At 46.4% G+C, this 21910-nt stretch overlaps 1 protein-coding gene across 6 annotated transcripts; it reads left to right on the top strand.

Moving 5' to 3' along the window:
* The first annotated feature begins 113 nt into the window (after positions 1–113).
* ADAMTS13 (ADAM metallopeptidase with thrombospondin type 1 motif 13) lies at positions 114–21511 on the top strand. Of its 6 annotated transcripts, none has more exons than XM_055814327.1 (29): positions 114–450; positions 764–830; positions 1662–1945; positions 2143–2284; positions 2651–2787; positions 3929–4012; positions 4098–4222; positions 4998–5144; positions 5481–5615; positions 6150–6300; positions 6941–7045; positions 7501–7652; positions 7774–7837; positions 8383–8509; positions 8733–8881; positions 10241–10361; positions 11056–11136; positions 11410–11591; positions 12035–12170; positions 13863–13992; positions 14643–14832; positions 15552–15669; positions 15984–16113; positions 17482–17686; positions 18169–18478; positions 18951–19097; positions 19557–19733; positions 20076–20260; positions 20552–21511. In XM_055814327.1, the coding sequence occupies exons 1-29, from the start codon at positions 376–378 to the stop codon at positions 20708–20710; spliced, it is 4215 nt and encodes a 1404-aa protein (XP_055670302.1). In that variant the 5' UTR covers positions 114–375; the 3' UTR covers positions 20711–21511. The 6 variants fall into 6 exon arrangements, with proteins under 6 accessions (XP_055670302.1, XP_055670307.1, XP_055670297.1 ...); XM_055814332.1 differs by having other exon boundaries at positions 2648–2787; positions 15555–15669; XM_055814322.1 differs by having other exon boundaries at positions 2648–2787.
* The last annotated feature ends 399 nt before the right edge of the window (positions 21512–21910 follow it).

Genomic DNA, 21910 nt, shown 5'->3' with positions numbered 1-21910 from the left:
GCTGCCGTGGGTTGATTTGGCAGCTGCCGTGGCGAGGCGTGGGCCCTGCCCGGGCTCAGGTGGAGCAGCAGCGAGCCCCTTTCCCCTCGCCAGTCGCCCCTCACGTGTTTGGCCGCTAAGGCTGGCGCAAAACTCGTTATTGCTGCGCTCTTTGGCTGAAGTCAAGTTGCAAACATTGCGCAAAGCCTCTCTCCCTCCAGCTGTCCGGGTGAAACCTGGGCTGCAGCTGCCCCCCCTCCGCAGAGGGTCAGCTCCCCTGTTTGTTTAAACCCTGCGCTCGTCCCTTCCGCTCCACGTGATGCCTTGGGCCAAACATCGTCTGAATCGCCCCCGGGCCGGCGCTGAGGCCGTGGCGCTGGTCGCGGGTCCTCCAGCATGCTCGTCAGCTTGGTGATCTGGGCGCTCGTGATGCTCCCCTTGGGCTCCTGCTGGCCGTCGCCGTCCCGAGAGGTGAGTCTGACCTCTCGGAAATGCAGTTTCCAGGAAGGCTTGTTTTATTTCTAGGAAAAAAACCAGAAGAGACAACACAACGTGTTCTAAGCCCAAATCCAGCCAAACTCACTAATCAAGAAGATAAAGCTATTTCCTCCGGGTGCTGTTGTGCAGCCCGTGCTTAGCGCAGAACAAAGCCGTGAGAACTTGGCGCTGGTACTTGTTGAGTTGTTTGCTGGCGTTCCTTCCAGGTTAGGTTCAGTTAAGCGATAGTCTTGTATCCATTTGTTTTCCTTAAAAAAAAAATGTAAAGCTATTCTTCTTCTTGCAGAAATTTCTCAGCGCTTTGGATGCAGAAGATGTTTTCTCTTATTTTGGAACCAGCTCAGTGTCTGATGGTATGCAGAGCTCCTTCCTTCTTGATTTTAGAACACATCTGTCAGTTTATTTCTAATCCTGTACGTTTGATAACACTAAGAACACTTATTAACAAACCCTGATCTGACAAGCATTTAGCATTTCTGAGTCACGTTAGTGAGGCAATCCACGTTTCAGTGTGAAAGCTGTTGAAGAACTTGGTCAGTATTTAAAATCTGCTGGAGGAGATAGGGTAAATCTTTTCACACCTTTCTGTTGTGGTCCTTACTCCCTGTGCTGGTATTTTTCTACGAGATTAACAGATCCAGGTCTTCTGAGTGGGAAGCTTAAACTAAAAATAGTTTTAAATGCACTTGTTAATTTTTTAAACATAAATACATGGAGACGCTAGTGTTCTGGGTCTGGATTGATGATAGTTTGAAATAAAGCTGTGTTTTGAACTCTCAAATCCTTAAAGGAAGGGTATTGTCTGCTTGTGAGTTCACCTAGAGCTCATCCCAGTGTCTCTGTCTGGATTACGATAATTTGCACTTGGTAATACTTAGTATCTAAGGAAGTAAAATTGTTTCAGCCTTTGTTAAAATGAACTGTTCTTCTTATCTGCAGCGAAAGCGCCGAAAAATCAGGAGCCAGTTTCAGAGCTGTTGTCCGTTCCCAATTAGGTTATCCTCAATTTGGGATATGTGAAAGCATAGTTGTTCTTTGTCTGTTGACACAATGACCCCAAAAGGCCACAGCTGTCATTTGGAGAGTATTTTTTCCTAGGAGGATAGATCATTAATTTTTTTTTCTGTGTATCAGTGTTTCTCAGAACTGTTTGCTTTGTTCTGGTCTTGTTTAATTTCTTTCAGTACCTGAGTTTGTCCTTGCTGAGCCAACTTGCCCTTGTAGAGAAGAACAGATTGGGCTGATGTCCTGCCGCATTCAGCATTGCTCTGTTGAGGCCTGGGGAGAGCTCTATGCCTTCGAATTTCTAGAGGATCATGCCCTCCTTTCCTCTTCCTTTGTGAGCAATCAAGTGGTGAACTCTTCCTTTAGCTTACTGAAGCGATTCTCAGGCAACTGCTTTGCAGGTGGAAATCCACTGCGGCCTCCTGGGGCTGTATGTAGAGTGACCTACTGTGAAGGGCAGCTGGTGAGTATGCACTGAACTTGTTCTTACAAGCTCTCACAGCCTTTGTAGCTTTGCAGCTTGATGCACCAAATGTGTGAACCATCCATTTAATAAATCTGAGCATCACAAAGGAGAAACAAGAAGGGTATGGCACACAGTTCTCCATTGGTAGCAAATGTCTTCGGAATAACTCAGAGGTGGAATTTCATCTCCTTTAGCAAGGAGTCGTCATTGCAGATGAGGAAAAGATTCATATCAGGCCTGTCAGAAGCAAAGATGTGGCTCTGCTGAAAGACCTCGGCTTTTCCAGACCTCACATTCTCTTCAGAAGTGCCATAAGAGAGGCAAATACAGCAAGAGGTAATGTATGTGGAGAGGAAGCCCTGTTGGTTCACCTGGGAAAAGCTATGGGGTTGCTTGCATGAGCTCAGAGGAAAAATTTGTGTCTTCAAATAATTGAGTATACTTGAATATGTTTCTTACCTCACTGAGGTGTAACTACTGTGTTTTCATTTAGGTATTTGTTATTTTGATAGCATGAGTGCATTATTAAGGATGCTGGCAGGTGACAGAAACCAGCAGAAGTGGGAAACCTGAGAAAGCAACTGGAGGAGGGGTCTTCCAGCTGGGTTATTCTAGTCTTTCAGGAAGAGAGAGTGGACCTGTAGGACCTTTTGTGTTGTCTGCCATTTTAAACTCGCTGTGTCCCTTTGTGCTGTTCAGCAGGGCGGTTTCCTTCTCGCCTGCAGAAGAGGGCTGAGGGAGCTGTCAAACATCTGGAGCTGATGGTCATAGCCGGTCCAGATGTTTACTTGTACCACAAAGAGGACACGGAGCGATATATTCTTGCCAACCTGAACATTGTGAGTAGCTGTTTGGATTGCTGTCCCAGCGTGAGAGCTCACAGTGTCACAGGCTGTGACACAGGCAGATGGACCTCTGAGTGCACTTCCAGAGGTGGTTGTGGTTACCTGTGCCTAGTAGAGAGCACCGCTTATGTGCCAGGTGTCCCTCTCTGCTTCCCTTGGCACTGCATGGCAAACTTTCCCTTCTACAAGGAGCTGCGTGAGTAAAAGTGGATGTCAGAAGCTTTGGGGCTGTAGCTTTAAAACCCACATAGAAAATGTAGCTTTTCATTTCATTACTAACGTTGTAAGTCAGGTACAGTAACAAGTATTTTATCACCAGAGCCTTGATCCAGTCCCTGCTGCTTTCAGTGAGATTGAACCACATCCACTGAATTAATCTTACATTTTGCATTTCAGCATTCTATTTCTATTATAGGATTTATCTAAATGCCTTCCTTTGCTATTATTAAGAATTTTTTAATGCGTTTTCTGTGTGTGCGCGTATTGCAAAGAAACCCTCTAGCATTTAGGGAGACCTTACAGCAACCTTTCAGTACTTAAAGGGGGCTTGTAAGAAAGATGGGGACAAACTTTTTAGTAGGGCTTGTAGTGAAAGGACAAGGGATAGTGGTTTTAAAGTAAAAAAGGGTAGATTTAGATTAGATATTAGGAAGAAATTCTTCACTGTGGGGGTGGTGGGGCACTGGCACAGGCTGCCCAGAGCAGCTGGGGATGCCCCATCCCTGGAAGTGCTCCAGGCCAGGTTGGACGGGGCTTGGGGCAACCTGGGATAGTGGGAAAGGTGTCCATGCCCGTGGTAGGGGGATGGAACTGGGTGATCTTTAAGGACCCTTCTAACCCAAACTGTTTCGTGATTCCATGATTCACTCTTCTGTCCTATGAAACTTGTTTTCCATGCAGATTATTCTCTCTGCTTCAGAGTATCTGACAAATCTAACCACAGTTCTCATCTGTTGACAGATTTATTTACATCTGTAATGCATACTTTAATTTTGTACTTCCCCGTGATTTTATGGTTACCCCTTATGGTTACCAGGTGTGTTACCTTTGTAGTGCATGCAGCCCTGTTACTGGGAACAGGTAGTGGGAGTCACCCAAGTGCCTTCTTTATTGAATCCTTTCATTCTCTTAACAGGGAGCAGAGCTGCTGAGAGATGCCTCGCTGGGTGCTCATTTCAGGGTTCATCTTATGCAAATGCTTGTTTTGAGAGAACCAGAGGTAAGCAAGGAGGACTATGTTCAAGTGCTGTCCAAGGGGTTGCTAAAAGGTGTGTGAAATGTGCGAACATGTGTCTTTACTCTAGGCTGAGGTGAACATCACAACCAATATCACCTCCTCGCTGATCAGCGTTTGTGAGTGGAGCAAGAAGGTCAACCCCCAGAATGACTCTGACCCCCAGCATGCTGACATTGTCCTCTACGTCACCAGGTACTACAGCTCCCCTGCCCTGGGAGAGGACTGGAAAAGACTGGTGTCCAGCTGTTACAGTGCTTTGTACTGGGTCTTCCAGCAGCTGGGCATCACAGAGTCTTTGGAAGTGGGCTTGTTCTCCTGGTCTTAGTGTCATGCACTTGGACAGAGGGGCTGTTGCTTCAGTTTCTGAAGGAACTGGAATATTCCCCAAGCACTGACCAGCCAGACTTGAGCCAGACATTATGTGCTTCCAGAGCAGCACAGCCAAACCCACTGCAGCTTTTTGTGGGCAGAGAAGTCAAACAGTAACTGGAAGTGAAAACCCACTGGTGCTTTCCATGGAAGATTTCTAATACTACTCTGACTCAGATATTTTGTGGGACTTTCAGGCTCCTTGTTGTAAATTGCCTTGGCTAAATTTGTCAAAGCCAAGCTTTTCTTTAGTGCAACGGCTTTGTTTCGGTGCTCTTTCTTCAAAGAGATTGTGATACTTCTCTGTCTTTTGCAAATAGGTTTAGGTCATTTTATTCGGTTCTGCTTACCTGGGGACATCAGGATTTTTTAATGTAGAGTCACCACAGATTTTGAGCAGTGGGCACTTGTGGGACCCTACTGCTACTGTCTTGCCCCCAGGGAGTTCCATGCATCAAAATAAATGTTAGGTGGCTGGCAAAGTTAGATCAGGAAAGTGCAAATAAATTCAGTTGAATGTCTAGACCTGTCTAGACCTGACTTTATTAACTGCAATGGTTCTTTGCTATTTCCTCTGTATCTGTCTCCTTTACTTTAGGTTTGACCTGGAGTTACCTGATGGGAACAAGGAGCTACGTGGAGTGACTCAATTAGGTGGAGTTTGCTCCTCCTTCTGGAGCTGTGTTATTACCCAGGACACTGGCTTTGACCTTGGAATCACCATAGCCCATGAGATTGGGCACAGGTCAGTAGGAAAGCCCCACAGTATCCCAACATGTTTTATTTGTATGTATGTGAAAACATTCCCCAGTTTCAAGGGATTTTGAAGAAGGAAAAGGATCTCTTGGTATAACAGGGGGTTTCCTATAGATTATTCAAAACTTTTGGAAAGAGTTCCTTGCATGTCTTGCATTCCTGCATGCTCTGTGACAATTATAAGCTGCAAAGAGGAGACGAGACCTTTTGTGACAACAGTAGAAGGAAAGGCTGCAGAGGGAGCTCAGCCCTTGCTTAGAGAAGAGAGGCTCTGAGGGAACTCAGCTGCTGGGTTTCTTCTCAGGCACTGCTGCTTCTGTTACAGTCTGGGGATCCCCCATGATGGTGAGGGGAATCAGTGCAGCAGCAGTGGTTACATCATGGGTTCAGCAGGAAACCACAACAGCATCGACCTCACCTGGTCGCAGTGCAGCCGAGAAGAGTTCCTGGCCTTTGTCAGGTAAGGGGATGGTTGAGTTCCATGTGCCCCCTGTGCTGGGAGCTTAGGAGAGAGCAGAAGAAGCCAAGGAACAAAATAAAATTCTCAGTAGGTAAGGAACTGAAAAGCTTAGGGGTTTGTTATTTCTTAGCACTTGTGTCTGTTGCTGAGCTTGAACCCGGTTTTTGCTTCAAGGGATTGGAAATTACTTTGGTTAGTGACTAATGCCTGGGCTGTGTTGGACTTCTCAGACACTAGCTCAGCCTGGAAATTTTAGTTAAAATGTCAGAGCATCTAGGTTTAAAGAAGCATTGTGGGCTGTGAGCTGGCTGAGGGAAGAACAGGAATGGGCTTCTGTTATAGCTTCAGCAGGAGGGAACTGTGAGCATCTCCAGGCAGCTGCTGCGACTAAATCCATCACAGCCCACAGTAAGCATGTGTTGTCTGGGAAAGCAGCAGCCAACTCCCAGAATGAAACTCCGTACAAGTTTGCAAACATGTCGTTGTCCTTACTGCCTGCAGCTGGGAAAGTGATATTTCTTATGTTTCTATCAGCACAGGCCAAACAAACTGCTTAAATGACCTGCCGGACATGGACGGCAGCATCCCTGGATGGAAGCCTGGCTTGTACTATGGAGCAGATGAGCAATGTAAAATAGCCTTTGGGAGCGTTGCCACAGCATGCACCTTTGCTGACAGCAATGTTGTAGGTAGAAAGTTTGTCTGTCTTACTAGGGGCAGCAGAGAAATGTTCAGGAAAAGGGAGCTGGGGACTTTTTTATTAGGAAGGGATGAAAGGTGCTTTCTTGCTACAGATTTCTTGGCAAAGAACAAACCTTCAAAGGCTTTTAAAATGCTTCCCTTCTCTCTGTCACCACATAAGGCTCCTTTAAGGTTTGCAGAGTACCCAGAGCCCTCTGTCCAAACAGGAGCGTGGTGGTGCTGGTGGCACTGATGGTGGGTACACTTACTCGGGGTCCCGGCTTAGGGAGCTCTTGTTCATTGGATTCCTTCAGCTCCCCCACGGTTGCTCAGTCCCCCTGTCTGAGAAATGCAGCATGGCTAATAGCTGCCACCTGGACATGTTTTGTTAATGAGGAAGCACTAAGGTGGGTGAAACTTTAATTGCTTCAGTTAATCATCTTCATAGCATTACAGCTGGAAGTGATGGCCTTTTGACATGCCCACAGCTTTTGCCCCATAGCAGGAGCAATGAAGGCACTTGCTGGCGTTGTTGGGTAGCTGTGGGGAAACCAAAGGTCCATTTAAATGGAGCAGCTCTGGGGACTGCTGTGTTGATGAGCCTAAGTGATTCCCTGAACTCCCTGATTTTCTTGTCGCATCAGGACATCTGTGAAGTTCTCTCATGCCATGTACAACCAGCAGACAAATCCAGCTGTACTCGGCTTCTTGTTCCCCTCTTGGACGGCACTGAGTGTGGAATCAATAAGGTAAGGAGGCTGCTGACCCTGGTGTGGGTGCTATGGAACTCTTAGCAAGACATTGGTGGTGGCTGGAAGGTACGTGGCACTCACTGCCCCTCGGCCAGGGAGCTAACGCCAGACACTCCAGTCATAAACTGGTACCAGCTGCTCTTGGTGTTTCCACCTTGTCCTATCTCTGGAGTTGCTTTGCAGTTCTATAGGCTGGCATCTGACCTCTCTTCCAAGCCTTTGCTTTCTACTTGAAATGCTCTGTCAGCTCTTCGTTTTAACCCTGTCCTTGTGTTGGAGCACAATTAGGAATAGGACTCTTCTAGCCTCTTGTGGGAAGGTGTCTCATTCAGCTTGGGCTTCTCTCATAGTCTGGCCTGCCAAAAGGTGGGGTCTTGTGCTGTGCTTGTAGATCCCAGCCCTGCTGGGTTCACTGTGGTGCTGCTGCCCATTTTGTATATTCTTGGCCTTAGTGGTGCTCCAAGGGACAGTGCAGCTCTCTGGAAGAACTGAATCCCATGGCTGTAGTCCATGGGCAGTGGTCCGGCTGGAGCCCCTTCTCCCCCTGCTCCCGCAGCTGTGGAGGTGGGGTTGTGTTAAGGCAGCGGTTCTGCAACAACCCCAGGTAAGCGGTGGGGGGCTGGGGGTTTCACAGTGCCCCTGGGCTCATTCAGGGCCATGGGCTCAGAGTCCTACTCTTTGCCTGGGACAAACGTGTCCCTGTTGAGGAATTCTGTCATTTCCAGGCCTGCTTTTGGTGGGCAGGAGTGCCGTGGTGCCAGCGTTCAAGCAGAGATGTGCAATACTCAGGTAATGGAGCTCATCACATCTTCTGAGCTTTTTTCTTAATGCTGTTTAACCCTTTGAGACCTGTATGCTTTGGGACTGTACGTCTCACAGCTGACTGCTCTGGGAAGGAGGACTAAAGGTCTGGAATACAGCCTTCATCTGTCTCACAACAGGAGAGGTGTTTGTTCCACTGTGTCTGAAGACAGCAGTATTATTTAATAGCGCTGTTCACGTGTAATGAAGTATTTTCTTTATGCCCTCATAGCAGGGCAGATGCTGAGAAAACAGTGGCTCACTTAATGATAGTTTTCTTCAGAGGGACATTCTTATATTGTGCCTGTTTTCCTTATCCGTTTGTTTTGTATAAATAACAAAGATAATCAGCTTCCAAACGCAATTCTCTGCATGTCCCGCAGCCTCCCTTGAAAGTGGTTTTCTTTATTTGGAGTTGTTTTGGTGCTTCATTTCACAGCCGCTGCTTTCCGCCTGTAATTATCGGGTAAGATGCTTCCTGGGAGCCTGTGCTCAGTCCCTTCATTACCCACACAGCTCTCTCTGGGTTGTAGGACTGTTTGATGACCCAGCAGGACTTTATGGCTGAACAATGTGCAGCAACAAATTTAAAGCCACTGTATCTCACTGTAGAAGCACCATCCTTTTATACCTGGACTTCTGCTGTTGGCTTTGCCAAAGGTAAGGAAAACCTGGGAAACCGTGGTTTCTTTGTGAAGGGGAGTGCTCCTGGATCTGTCTGTACTTTGAAGTCAAAAGGCCCTTTCACTGATTGTTTTGGCTTTCACATGAAACCTGGATACCCTCTCTGCCAGATCCTTTTGACTTCTTCCCGTTGCTTGATGGTCAGCCACGTGTTTTTCTGAAAGAGTAACTCCTTTCTTCTTCTGCCTGCCTCCTGCAGGGGACATGCTATGCAAGCATATGTGCAGGGCCATTGAAAACCAGTTCATGGTAAGCCGTGAAGACAGTTTCGTAGATGGAACCAGATGTGAGCAGGATGACTCGGAGCGCCATGGGGCTTTCAATCTGTGTGTAATGGGAAGCTGTAGAGTAAGTGCCTGGGGGATCCAGGTGAAATTCTGACACATAATCTGCACCAAAGGAGTTGTTTTAGTAGGATCAGGGGAAAAAAAAGGGTATCTTAAATGACAGAGCAAGCTCTTCTTAAAAGAGGGTTTTGTTCCTAGCTTCTTGGATGGAGTCCAACAAATCTACTGTTCTGTCTGTACATCTAGTGCCAATGCCCTCTAGATAAGATATTCAGTTAATTATGCCGTTAAGTATGTAAGGCTATTCATCCCTAATCCAAGAAGCAATTGGTTTATGTGTTGGTTGAACAGACATCGTTAGCTGTTCAGTTTGCATGGTATAAATAGCCCTACAAAATGCTGACTCTGTTGGAGAAAAGTTACATATTTTGAACATACCGAGTCTGTAGCAAAATCAAGAGTAAAACCTGGGAATCAGAGCTCAGCAAATTGATTGTCGCAGTATCACTTATCAAAACTGAAGTATAACTTTTGTTGTTGTTGTTCTGGATTGGATGTGAGAAAGGCATTTTTTCATGATGAACTTGAATATAACTCCCCCGCACTGTCTGCATTTCAGTAACTGCTCAGTGCTGACTGGGTTGTATGTTTTCTGTTGTTTCTTTACATTCCCAGAATACACTCTTAAAATTCTATGTTTTTCTCATTAGCCTTGTCTTCACCATGCTTTGTAATGCCTTTCCCCCTAATGAACAGCAGAGGGTGTAGACATAACTGCTCTGATTTCTGCTCTTCCATTGGCACTGATTACGTATCTTATGGCAGCATCCAAAGCCTGGGATCAGTGCCTCTAGCACAAATTCAGCAGTTGCACATGTTTTGCTGTTGAGCCTGCTGAGATCCTCCTGCACCTTTGTGTAAATTGGTCTCGTTTGTGGGAATGAGCATAGAATCTATTTTCTGAGCTCCATGGGATCGAAGGCCAGGCCGAAGGATGTGAGCTAGGTTTGAGTTTGGGGTTTGGGGACCTAAAGATTCCTTTAGAACGTGCCATTTGTGTTTACTGTTCTCCTGGGCTTTACCAGGTTGTGCCCCCCTGCTCCCCTGGAAGAATTTGTAGAAGAGAGGGAGTGCAGAGCCTTTGTTTTAGGAGAAACTTTTCTGGGCTGCTTCTTATGGGAAAGAAAATGTCCCACAATTAATGAAACTTGTGCTCTCAGCTAAGACTTTGCAACCCCTGGCATTGCATACTGCTGTACAGTGGTAGGTCTAGGTGCAAATGCATCTTTGTCTGTGTTGTCTTCTTAAATTCACATGACAAATGAAAAAGGCAGTTTCAGGGATTCAGGCAATGTCACTTTCATTCGCTTCTTTTATTCTCAGAATAGGCAAGTCTTGACAGACTCTCCCCTTTGCTCAGGCATTCGGGTGTGATGGCCAGATGCACTCCAAGAAGGTAATGGACTCTTGCAAGGTCTGTGGGGGCGATAATACCACTTGCACTGAAGTGAGTGGGTCTTACACCGAAGGAAAAGCTAAAGGTTTGTAGTCCCCGCACTCAGGCTCAGTGTTATGTTGCTGTATTTGCATGGTGCATATTGGTATGCATATTCAGTGCTCATAATATTCTGTATGTGGCTTCTTGTTTCTGCTTGATTTTATTTTATGGAGGATATGGCAACGGGGTTTGGGTAGTTAACAGAGAAGACAGCTAAGATGTGTAGCAGGGAGGTAGCTGTTGTGTAGTCAGAGTGGTCATAGTTCTCTGGACATGGATCAGAAATGTAGCCATTTGGGAAGTCCAGTAAGTTACTGGCAGCTGGGGTCTATGTCAGATGCTTTCTGAGATGTTAAACATCCATTTGGGAACTGATCTGTCTCTTGCAGTATCACATACAGATATTAGCAGAGAACATAAAAAGAAGGAAAGAAAGATGAGAATGGGATGCAGAATTCAGTTTTGTTTGCTGTATTCACCATCGCTATGTCCGAGCCAAGCTGACAACACTAAGGGCAGTGTGAATTTAGCCTGCTGGCCATCACTGTTGTAACCTGGTATTTTTTACCTTAGCTAGATAACCCTTGTCTACAATTAAGCTTTGTTGCTGCCTGTAAGGCTTATCCTCTAATGGATAGCGTGCTAGTAGGGTGAAGAGGGGTTGATTTGTAATCCCCAGCCTTTTTAACAGCAGTACAGTAGTGGAAGGTGACCATATCTTCTTTCCATCCTTCCAGAGTACGTCACATTTCTGTCCTTGCCTTATAACACCACCTTGGTCCACATTACCAATCGGAGACCACTCTTCACACACTTGGGTGAGTTGAATGAAAAGGAGAGGAGGGACTACAGGCAGGGCTAAAACAAGGCTGTAAAACCAGGAAAATGGAATTTGGGAGGAAATTTCCTGATGATGCAATTTGTTTGTGGGATGCTCTTCAGTGGGAAGTGGTAGAAACCATGCTCTTTAGGATGGCCAACTTGGATCAAACTGGTTTCTAGCAAATGGGCAGTCTGTAGCTGCCAGCACCAGGTGGCCCTGGTGACCACATCATATCTCTTAACCTCACTTGCTACTTCTGCTGCTCTAGCTGTGAAGGTTAAAGGAGAGTATGTGGTTGCTGGAAAAGGGAAAATTTCACTGAACGTCACCTATCCATCGGTTCTGGAAGACAACCAGATCAAATACAAAGTGTTTCTCACCAAGGACAACCTGCCAAGCCTAGAGGAAGTCCATGTGGATGGACCAACACAAGAAGAAATTGAAATACAGGTGAAATAAAATAGCAGAGTTGGAAAGGAGCCAGTCAGAGCTGGCCACGCTGAGTTTGTGTGGCTCTGCTGCAGTGCAGAACCCAGGTGCAGTAGGCTTCGTGTCCAAGGCCAGTGGAGATGGTGTCCACTAAGAGTGGTGGTGTTGCTGTTTTTGGGAAAGGCTGAGGGCTGGCTGCCCGCAGGCTTTCTGCAGCTCTGGGGGATGGTTGTGTGGGGAAAAGCGTACTGCGTTAAACTTTTTGCTTGGCTTAATCTGTTTTCAGTGCCCTGTGCACAGAATTCCCAGGGTGAGTACTCTGACTGCATCTGGCAAGAATTGAGGGTCATGCCATCGAGGCTCAGGACTGGGTGGGAAGAAGGGAGACTAGCTTCTCTTATCTCTGTTCTAAGGAATGAGCCTGAGCTGATTTGTGCATTGACCACAACTTTTTCCTTCACCAGGTCTATCGAAGGTATGGAAAAGAATATGGCAACGTCACCAACCCAGACATCACCTTCAGCTACTTTGTCCCCAGAGAGAATCTGACGTATGTGTGGGTTCCTCAGCAGGGGCCGTGCTCAGTGACCTGTGGGGAAGGTGAGGCAGCCCTACTCAGTCTTTACTTCTTGCAGACATCTGGGCAGGCTTCTCATTTGTCAGGCTGGTAGTCACCCAGATCTTGACTCTGTGGGCTCTCCTGGGCTGACTGAAAGAAACAGGACATCAGCGATACTTGGTTAGAACTTACTAAACAACTGAACTGAGTTTAAAAGCAAATTGCTGAACGTGAGCTGCAGTTGCCAGTGTTAAACTGAATCAGAGTGGCACATCTTTTGAACTAAATTAGCAAATCAGCAAATGAACTGAATCATCACAATGACAGTGAAAACGTTCCATTGTGAAGAGGATCTTTAAAGAGGTTTTAACCAAACTTTTGGTTTTAAGACTAAATAATTTTCTCAGATTTTTCAAAGTTATTGAAGACTGTAATTTGAAGTTGGCTAAACATCAAAAGTCTGAGACCAAAGTGGTATCTAGTGTCTAACTAAAGCCTCAGAGCTAATCATGAAACTTCCTTCTTAGAATTCTATTCCTGTGCCATGGCTAATCCTTTCTGTCTCCCTGAAGAAATCATAATGCAGATTGTAACAGATCACTGTGGTAGACGGTCTGACATCTTGTTTACCAGGTAATACAGATGACACTGGCAAGCCTCTGAAGACTTTTATGACAAGGATTTAGAAAATTCATTCATGAATACTTATGGAAGTCTGGTTATGTCTGGAGAGCTTTTCTCCAGCACGTTCCCCAGGTGAACTGATGGCTGAAACCCTGAAGTAAAGAACTCAAAATGCTCTAGGGCCTCCCAGCTAATGCAGTTACAAACAAAAAAAATGAGAAAGCTGGGACTTAACTGAAAGTTGAGAATCCAAGCTGAAATTGCATCTTGAGAGCTGAAAGTGATGCTCAGGCCCTCCTTGCCAATAGACGTTATTTGAAAACAAAGAGGGTAGTGAAAAGCTAACGTTGCTGAGTGTTTCTTGACATTTGCTTCTCAGAATTGTGCTTTTTGAGGTTCAGGAATGCCTGTCACTGTGGGTAGCTCATTCATTGTGATGAAGGCTCTTTACAGCTTTGCTTGTAACTTTTTTGAGTTTGGAATTTCACCTGCTTTACCTGTTAGGTTCAATATTGTTAAAAATCTTCTTTACAGCTGTAGTTGATGAATATTTCATTTCTTGCATGCCACAGGCGCTGCAAGTCTGCAGTTCCTCTTCCAGTACCTCTAGTCTAGTTTTGGTTATTAATGATCACTCTGAGGACATTGGCACGGTGCTGTCGGGGTACACAGGCTGTGTGATGATGTTACGTGATTAGTTCTACAGTGTCATTTAAAAATGGCTGACTGCTAGAGCTTATTTTCAGCAACCTGTCCCTCATCAGTCAGGCACCAAGATCGTTAGGAGTAATTTGGACCAAATTATGATGGATAACCGTGTTCTTGCAAATGGCCAGTTTAGAGCAATCTTTCTATTTTGGCAGTGGTTTATCCATCAAACTTCTCATATTCTGGGGTGTTCATCTTGGAAAGTCACTTTAAAACCCTTGAGGAAAAGTTTTATGAGAAATAAGGGGTTTGTGTGTTTATAGAATGTCTGTATTCCCAAATTTGGTATTTTCTTACACCGATGATGTGAGTAAAGCAAAATTACTGCATCTTCCTAGCATGATAGAGGTGAACTGTTCACTTTGTTGATCACTTCCTTTCCTTTTCCTTTTGCATCCCAGGGACACAACCAGTGGATCACGTGTGCTTTGACCAGACAAAGAATGAAATAATAGAGGATCAGTGGTGTCTGGAGCGCCCGCAGCCCCTTTCAGAGCAGAAGCCCTGTGCCATGGAGCCATGCCTGTACAGGTTGGTGTTTCTGGAAGCTCAGCTGAATTCTTGCTTTGCTTGCTTCTTTTCTGCCAGCTAATCCAGTCTCTGCAGCCTCATTTCCATTGTGCAAGGTGAAAAAAACACAAAACCGGGAGAGGTGTGAAGTAGTTTTTTCCTAATTATAACAGCGTAGCAGATCCCAAACCATGTTTCATTCTTGGTCCCATAAGGTAATTGAGATAATCATCTGAATGAATGGGAGACAGTCCTTACAGCAGCCTGCTAAATGAAAATAGTTTGGGGGCACGGCCAGAAGAAGATGTCTGCTTACATCCTTTCCAAGATTGTGCCAACAAAGATTTGATCTTACTCTAGAGAGAGCCTTGTGTTAATTAGACTAGAAAGCAGACCAAGAGCCAAGCCTGCCCAGACATAGGTCTTATAGACATTTTAGTGCTTAATAAAACTCTTTACACTGTGAACTATAGCTCTTTAGCTTAGGTGCTTTTAGTTCTAGAAAGCTGTCAGTGCAAGGACTTAAATTTCCAGCAGTTGTCCTCTCAATCACATCCAGACAAGGCTCTTGGAATAGCGAAGCTGAGTCCTCTGTATGACCTATTTCTGTAATCGGTGGTGTGACCATTCTGCAGATGAGAAATAGGGTGATACAATTACTTCCCATTTAGGTGGAAGATGTCTCAGATAGGCGAATGCTCTGCTCTCTGTGGAACTGGAGTTGCCCAGCAGAATCTGACCTGTGTTCAGTTTCGTGATGGATCGGAGTCTGTTGTGGATGACAGCTTGTGCCCAGCAGAAGAGAAACCCCTCTCCATTGTGCCCTGTGTGGTCAATGTCTGCCCTTTAGGCTGGGACAAAGTGAGTTTACTGGCTTGGCTTATTTCAGGAGTCTCACTGGGAGCTTTGCACTTGTGGTCTGTGGGAGGCTGCCTGTTAAGGAGAACCACATTACTACTGGAGTCTGGGAGGGTGGTTGACACCAAGGATGCCTGCCCAGTTAAAGGTTCATCCTGTCACTTCAGACAGCCCTGTCCCTCTTAGTTTATGCTGCTGGATTCATCAGTTCATAGCGGTGGTTTGTTTAGGGCAGCTGTTGACTTGTGTTCTTTCTTCATTTCTCCTCACAGACTCCAAAAAAACCAGAAACAGAAATGACCCCTGGTCCACTAGGAAATACCTCACTGGCAAACAGAGAGGTTCTGACATGGTAGGGAGGATTGCTAGCAGGGAAGAGGGCTTCTCAGCACAGGATCACCAGTCCAAATCCATACTGGGGACCCACTGCCAGGTTTACATTTACAGATGGGGAAGATACTGTTTTAGGCATTTTTCAGTCTCGGGTATCTCTTTTCAGGTAATGTGAATTAGAATGGGTCTTGTTTGTTGGATTTCCTTAACTATTCCCGATACTTAAATGTTCTGCAAAAATGGAGAGAGTGCTTAAATGTACCTCCTTCTTCAGTGACAGCAAATATGTTGTAGGCTTGATCTGGAGGTATTCCCCAGCTTCCCTAGCTTGGGACTGGTGTGGAAAGCAGATGCCAGTGTCAGTCTGGGTCTTTTTGCTCTGTTCTGAGGAGGAAGATGCACAATTACTTCAGACTTCAGAGTCACTTGGGCATATCCAACTGGAAAATCGGACTGTGTATGTCTGGAGCCCTCTGGCTGGCGAGTGTTCCGTCTCCTGTGGTAGAGGTGAGATCTTTCAGTGCTGCAGGGAACTATTGGCTGTAGGTGTGAGCTCGGCGCCTAGGAACCTCAGGGACCTGGTCTTTTCCCCTCCACAGTTCTAAGTGCATGTGTAGCTCTGATCACAATTTTTTTGAGTCTGTCTGAGGTGGGGAATAGTTTAGAGGGTTGGCTGGCTGCTGCTGTGCTTCAGAGTTGGCGGGATGACTGCAATAAGTGTGCCTGGGGCTTGGTTTGTACACGCAGATGCGACTGACACTGCTTGGCTTATTTTCCACTCTTGCATGCATGCCATGCAGTAAGATCGCTTCCCTTTCTAGGTAAGACTCAGGTGCAGTATGTATGTGTGGCTTTTGACACCAAAGAGGAAACCCAAGAAGAAAACTGTCATCCAGTGCCAAAGCCAGAGAGCAGGATGGAAGTCTGCGACCTCCGTCCCTGCCCACCAAGGTAAAGCACTTACCAAGAGACATCAAGCCAGTGAAGGGTCTTTTCTTCCTCTCTCTAGTTCCAGGGACATGGCAAAGTAAGGGCCAGGCTACTCGGAGGATGTTATCTTCCTCTCCCCTGCTTTGAAGGCACAGCCAGCTGCAAAACCGGCAGCACTGACCCATACTCAGCAAACTGGGAGTCATTCCTGGGCTGGTATGTTCTCAGGCAGAACTAGGTGAAGTCTTTGGAGTTTGAGTCCAGGGGAAAACTGAAAACCTCTTGATCCCTTATTATGCTGGGGAAGTAGGAACAAATCCGTAATTGCAAAAGGTGGTGACATGTTTGCCAGCTGTACAGTTTCACATAGCATCAAGGAAAGTAGCTAGAATTGAATGCTCTAAGAATCTGGAATAGCTGCTCTGAGAACTGAAGGAAATTGGTTGCACCTTCCTTAGGATTTATAGTATTGCCGACTGCACACGGTGGGGTGAGTGCTGATCCCTTCAAACATGAGCCAGTGTGTGTGTGCATTAACGGAATTCCAGTTGTACTTCCATAGACTGGTTGGATTTAAAATCCAGTGAAGAAGGGTGACAGATGGCTGCATTATTCCCAGGTGGCGTTACAATATGGGCTCATGCAGTGTAAGCTGTGGAGGAGAGGTGACGCACAAATTCCTCTGCTGTGCAAGGGAGGCTGGGGAGAAGGCAGAAGCGATTGTGGCAGTGTGATGGGCTGCCTCACCCAGAGGAGTGGGAGCCGTGTAATTTGGAGTTGTGCCCTCTGAGGTCAAGATAGGGGTATGGGTCACAAGAGCACGCACTGGGGAAGAGCAGTTGTTCATGAACATGTATGGTGTCGTCTAGGATATGGCTCAGGGTTGATAAATAGGGAAGAGCTTACCCTGCCCTATTTGCTGTGGGACTGGAAAGCCACCGGCATCTGAATCTTTTTTACGTTCTGCAGGATGCCACTCCCAGGATGAAATACGCTGGGTCTGTTTCTGATCTGACTGTTCAGAGTGATGTGTGTTTGGAGGCAGATAAAGATTGTTTTTGCAGTTAAGCCTGCGTATGTCACCCTGGGGAAGACTGTAATGGACACAGAGTAAGGCTCAACGCGTACTTCAGGCCTGTGGGCTTGCAAAATGTGGATGCCCTCTGCTTGGGTCCAGCTCCAAAGCTGTTCCAGGCTGCCCAGCCTTGTTTCAAAGGCTGCCTTCTTAGTGCCGTAGGCAGCAAAGCGTGCGAGGCAGAGGGGTGAAGAAAGCTGCTGGGAAGCAGAAGGGAAGGATGAGGGAGTCGCAGCGCATTTTCTACAGCGAGAGACAGAGGAGGGTGGGGATTCATTACTGACTTAATTTTTCTCCTCCACATCCTCTGTCAGATGGAAGGTAACCCCAGCAGGCCCCTGTTCCTCCAGCTGTGGGCCTGGCTTAGCTGTTCAGCTGGTCACCTGTGTGCAGATTCACCACGGCAAGGAGGTTTTGCTGGAGGAGCGTTTGTGTCCTGTGGCAGAGAAGCCCCTTACCCGTGTCCCCTGTGTCATCCGAATGTGCTCTTACGAATGGAGCTTCAGCGAGTGGTCAGAGGTATTTGCTTCTGTTCAGATGCAGCACTGGGTGTCCAGTGCAGTGCCATTTGCTTCCCTAAAACATATGGGGGAGAAATACTACTTCTGCCTTGTATATTTACTTTCCACAGCAATGCTAAACTATTTTGAGGGATGTTTTCCATCTTTTCCACTGCCCTGTGTTTAGCAGCTATAGGTCTGCTTCCCACCTTTCTCAGCTAAGGTTTTGCCAGCAGGTTAAAAATGGCCCTTGGCATGTTTTCTTCTGAAACGTGGGTCTTTTCAGATTTTTTAGGAAGTGGTTCTGCAATTCAAAGATATAGTTTGGAAAATCCACTTGGAGGTGGGCTGTCTTATAGCTGGTGGAACTAGAGCACTGAAAGGGCAAATGGTAGAACAGCATCAGTGAACAAAAGATTGTGTCTGAGCCAGTAAATGTATTTATTTCTAAATACCGACTGAAACACACGTATAAAGGCTTGTGGGTTTCTTCCTCTGCAGTGTTCAACTTCGTGTGGGAATGGCATTCAGACACGGCAGGATTTCTGCCTCAACCCGCTAACCCGTAAGCAGGTGAACGCCATCTTCTGCAGGCACTTCCCCAAGGCCATTGTGGTACGTGGCTGCTCCGCGGGGCCCTGTCCTGAGCAGGTGGTGGGGACCGGGTCCCGTGGCGCAGAGCTGCAGGCAGGGACACCAGCCGTGCCTCTGATGACAGCTGCAGCCACCAAAGAGGCAATTTCCAAGGACTTGGATCTTCCTCCATCTGCTGCGCCAGCTGTGCCTCGGGAAGGGACAGAGACCAGTGGAGGTGAGGAGGACACTACCAAAAAGTAGAGAGAGGTGCCTGCTGCGTGCAGCTGGGTTGTGGTAACCCTACTGCCGTACAGGGACAGCAGCGTGAGGGAATATTTCTGATGAGGAGGGACAACGCGCTGTTCCTTCCAGCATGCCATGAGATGCCCGTATTGTCTGAGCTGGGAGCAATAACTCCCTTCCCTGGGCTTCCCAAAGCTCTTCTGACTTGGCTCCTTGGAACAGCAGCGAGCTCCTATGCTTTACCCAGGAGGTGTGTGCTGTGTGTCCGTTGTGCCGCAAAGGGAACAGGGGCTGTCTTTCAGCAGCTGTCGTTCCTTCTGGATGCATTATCCACAGTGTTAGTGTGTTATCAGCCTTGTTCTCACATCAGAGCCAAAACACAGCACTGTGCTAACTATTAAGAAGAAAGTTAACTCCACCCTAGCCGAAACCAGGACACTATCTCATCTGTCTCTGCTGTACAGATGTCTGTGGAAAGCTCTTTCTTAACGCCACTGGGGTCATCAACATGATGGGTGTAGAGAGCAGCGACTGCACGGTGGCCATCGGACGTCCCCTCAGGGAGGAGGTGACAGTCAGCATCCTGGCGAGCTCCCTCAACTGCAGCGCAGGTACTGCCCGCGGTGTGTGGGGGGCTGGCCTGGCCCTGGGAGATCTGCTCCCCGGTGCCTTCGGTGCCCTGAAAGGTTCTTGCTGCCTTGGAGCCTGTGTAAAATCTGAAACCTTCTTACAAATTTTTCTGTCCCACCACGTTGTTGCTCGATGGGACTAAATGCACCTGATGCCTTTCCTCCCCCTACGTAATGGTTTCTTGCCTGTTTTGTTGATAGATATGAGGTGAAAGACCTCATGGGGTTAAAGAAGCTGCTTGTACAAACTCTCCCTGTAACATACCCTCTAGATGCTGGAATCAGTACAGTTAGATTAGTTAATTGGACTGTTTTCATGACAGATTTTGATAAGATAAGGACAAAATGCAGATATTACTTGATTCCAGACTCGTATAAGATAGGTTGCAGCCTTTTACTTAAAGTAAATGTGTTTCTAGTCCCTGTGCTTGTCCATTCCAGGTGAGGTAGTGCTGTTTTCTGGGCGAATGATGTGGCGGACAGGCTGCAGGAATCTCCCTTTGTCACTGATAAATTCCAGAACGAATACGCTGATTGTGAAACAGCGTGTTTTGCTGCCAGGAAACGGGGTCATCCTTCAGTACAACAGCAGAACTGCAACTAAAAAATATTACCAAGGTACCTTACTGACAGCTTTGCTGTTCCTTTAGATCGTCACCCATGACAAGGCCCACAGAGTTCCACGGATCATGGTTGCCTATGGAAATCTATGGAAGTCTTGCTTCGTTTTTAGCAGCTAGTAAGCCCCTTCTTTAGGAGTGTTGAAGTTGTTATTACTTCTGGACTACCCCTCCGTTTTAAAGGCAAGCCCCTGCAGGTGTTTGCGGATGCTTGGAGGTTCCCCAGATGAAAATCCTTAGAGAAACTTTTCTGCCTGTGTTTAATTTAACTTATTTCTTCTTGGAGATGCTGGACACTTCTCTAAATCATTTTCTTTCCTGCTCCCTTTCCCCGTCTCAGACTGTGACAAGCAGCTGTTTGGTCCCCAAGGTGAAATAGTGAATCCTGTGCAACTGCCTGGTGGAAGGCGAGCAGTAGTGTGTCGGACCTTCATCACTGTGGCTCCTCGGCATCGCATAGCTATCCGAGCCCTATACATTGACCTAGACAAAGAGAGCAACAAAACGCATTTTAATTACATCCTGGTGAGTCAGAAACCTAAAGGGGATGATTTGCATGTGAATGGACACATCTCCTCGTTAGAGATTTCCATCTAGATGCAAAGTTCAATCACAAATCCTAGAGTGTCAGGCTCTGATCTCTGTTAATGTAAATGTAGAGGGGAATGAGCACTGCTGCTGGCTGATATATTTCTTCTAACCTTTGTATAGGGCAGCTTTTCCCCCATAGGTGACCAAATCACAAGTCCCCAGTATTTTGTGGGTATTTCAGTTGTAGGTTGCTATGATGCAATGGTTTGCTCTTTCTTTATGCAGGTCCGTGATGTAAGCACCATGAAGACGATGGTGTTCCATGGGAAACATCAGTTCTTCTGGGAATCGACAGGAAGCCAAGCTGAAATTGAATTCCATGAAAATGTTAATGATCGCTGGACCAGTTTCTGGGCTGAATATCATGCTATCGAGCCTAAATAAAAGGGGCCAGGGCCACTGCACTGAGAAAGGCCAATTAGTCACTGCTGCCTGTTCACTGCTTGAGGCCACATGAGTCATTTAATCTTTTTGCAGCTGCTTCACCATCAGTGGAGTACGAACAATAATATCTACTCATTCCTTTGGGATCTCGGTTAACATTTATAAAGGTGATGCAAAAGACCTGTAACTACCAAATATTTAGCAAATAGTCCTCATACGGATTCTCTGTCTGTATTGATTGGTATTAATGCAGTTCACGTGTCTGCAGTTAGTGGCTTGGACACTGAAGACTCAGGGTCCTGCTTCTGTAATACACCGTGGCCTTTTAGGATAATCATTTAATTTCTCAGTGGCTCAGTGTCCCGGTACAAACCTCTGTATATCACAAGTAGCTACAATTATGGTTTAGCCATTAAGTTCACTATGTAAATGCCCCTTGAAGCTGAGGCCCCTTGAAATCCTGGAATGTTCTAAAGAAGGCAAAGATGTGTAGGGGGACAAACAGCTAGCGCAAGAAGACTAGAGATGTGTGAGGGCAAGAGTGTTTCTTTGCCCAGGAGGGTAGTGCAACACCAGGACAGGCCACTCTGAAAGCTTGAATGTTTTCAGGCATTGGCTAGACTGGGGCACTGCTGACCTGGTCAAGCCCTGGTGAACAGCTGGCTTTATCTGGGAGGACTAAAAAGCATCTGGAGGTCCCTCCCCAGCCACCCCTCCTGTGGTTCTACTATTATATATCTGACAGATACCAGTACTTCTTTTCTATGGGAAAATAAAAGAATTCTGTTTCTTAACAACGGATTTGGTGCCAAGACATATTTACTCAGATAAGAACGATAGCTGCGCTATTAATCTGCTTGTATCTTCTTCTCACAGGCACTGTGAAATGAGAGATTGAGGCTGCATGATATAAGTTGTAGCAGGAAGAGATATTTTAAAACAGTGACAAATATTGACTCGTTTGATTTAAATACCTTTTTTTGGGGTTGTTTTTATTTACTATCTTGAACATTGGACCATGCTTTGGTCCAAATCTGTCATCTTCCTCAAAATCACAATATACCACTTAAGGGGTCTTTTCTGCACCTGGAGTCTGGCTGGACGCATCTGCCCTTGCTCTTTACGCTGGATGCAGTAAATGGTTCTGTCTGGGCAGTGTTAACCCTGCTTCTGCTTTCTTTCAGTCGAATTCTCTGGCAT

The sequence above is a fragment of the Falco peregrinus genome, chromosome 1 (genome assembly GCF_023634155.1).
Source record: "Falco peregrinus isolate bFalPer1 chromosome 1, bFalPer1.pri, whole genome shotgun sequence".
NCBI lineage: Eukaryota > Metazoa > Chordata > Aves > Falconiformes > Falconidae > Falco > Falco peregrinus.
The sequence above is the reverse complement of the archived record's forward strand: the minus strand, read 5'-3'. Positions and strand labels throughout refer to the sequence as shown.

Bases quoted from the DNA above. Each gene is read 5' to 3' on its own strand.
- ADAMTS13 (XM_055814322.1), top strand. From the start codon at position 376: ATGCTCGTCAGCTTGGTGATCTGGGCGCTCGTGATGCTCCCCTTGGGC. The intron at 451-763 runs GTGAGTCTGACC...TTCTTCTTGCAG, and splicing joins GGCCGTCGCCGTCCCGAGAG to AAATTTCTCAGCGCTTTGGA. The intron at 14,833-15,551 runs GTGAGTTTACTG...CTCTGTTCTGAG, and splicing joins GCCCTTTAGGCTGGGACAAA to GAGGAAGATGCACAATTACT.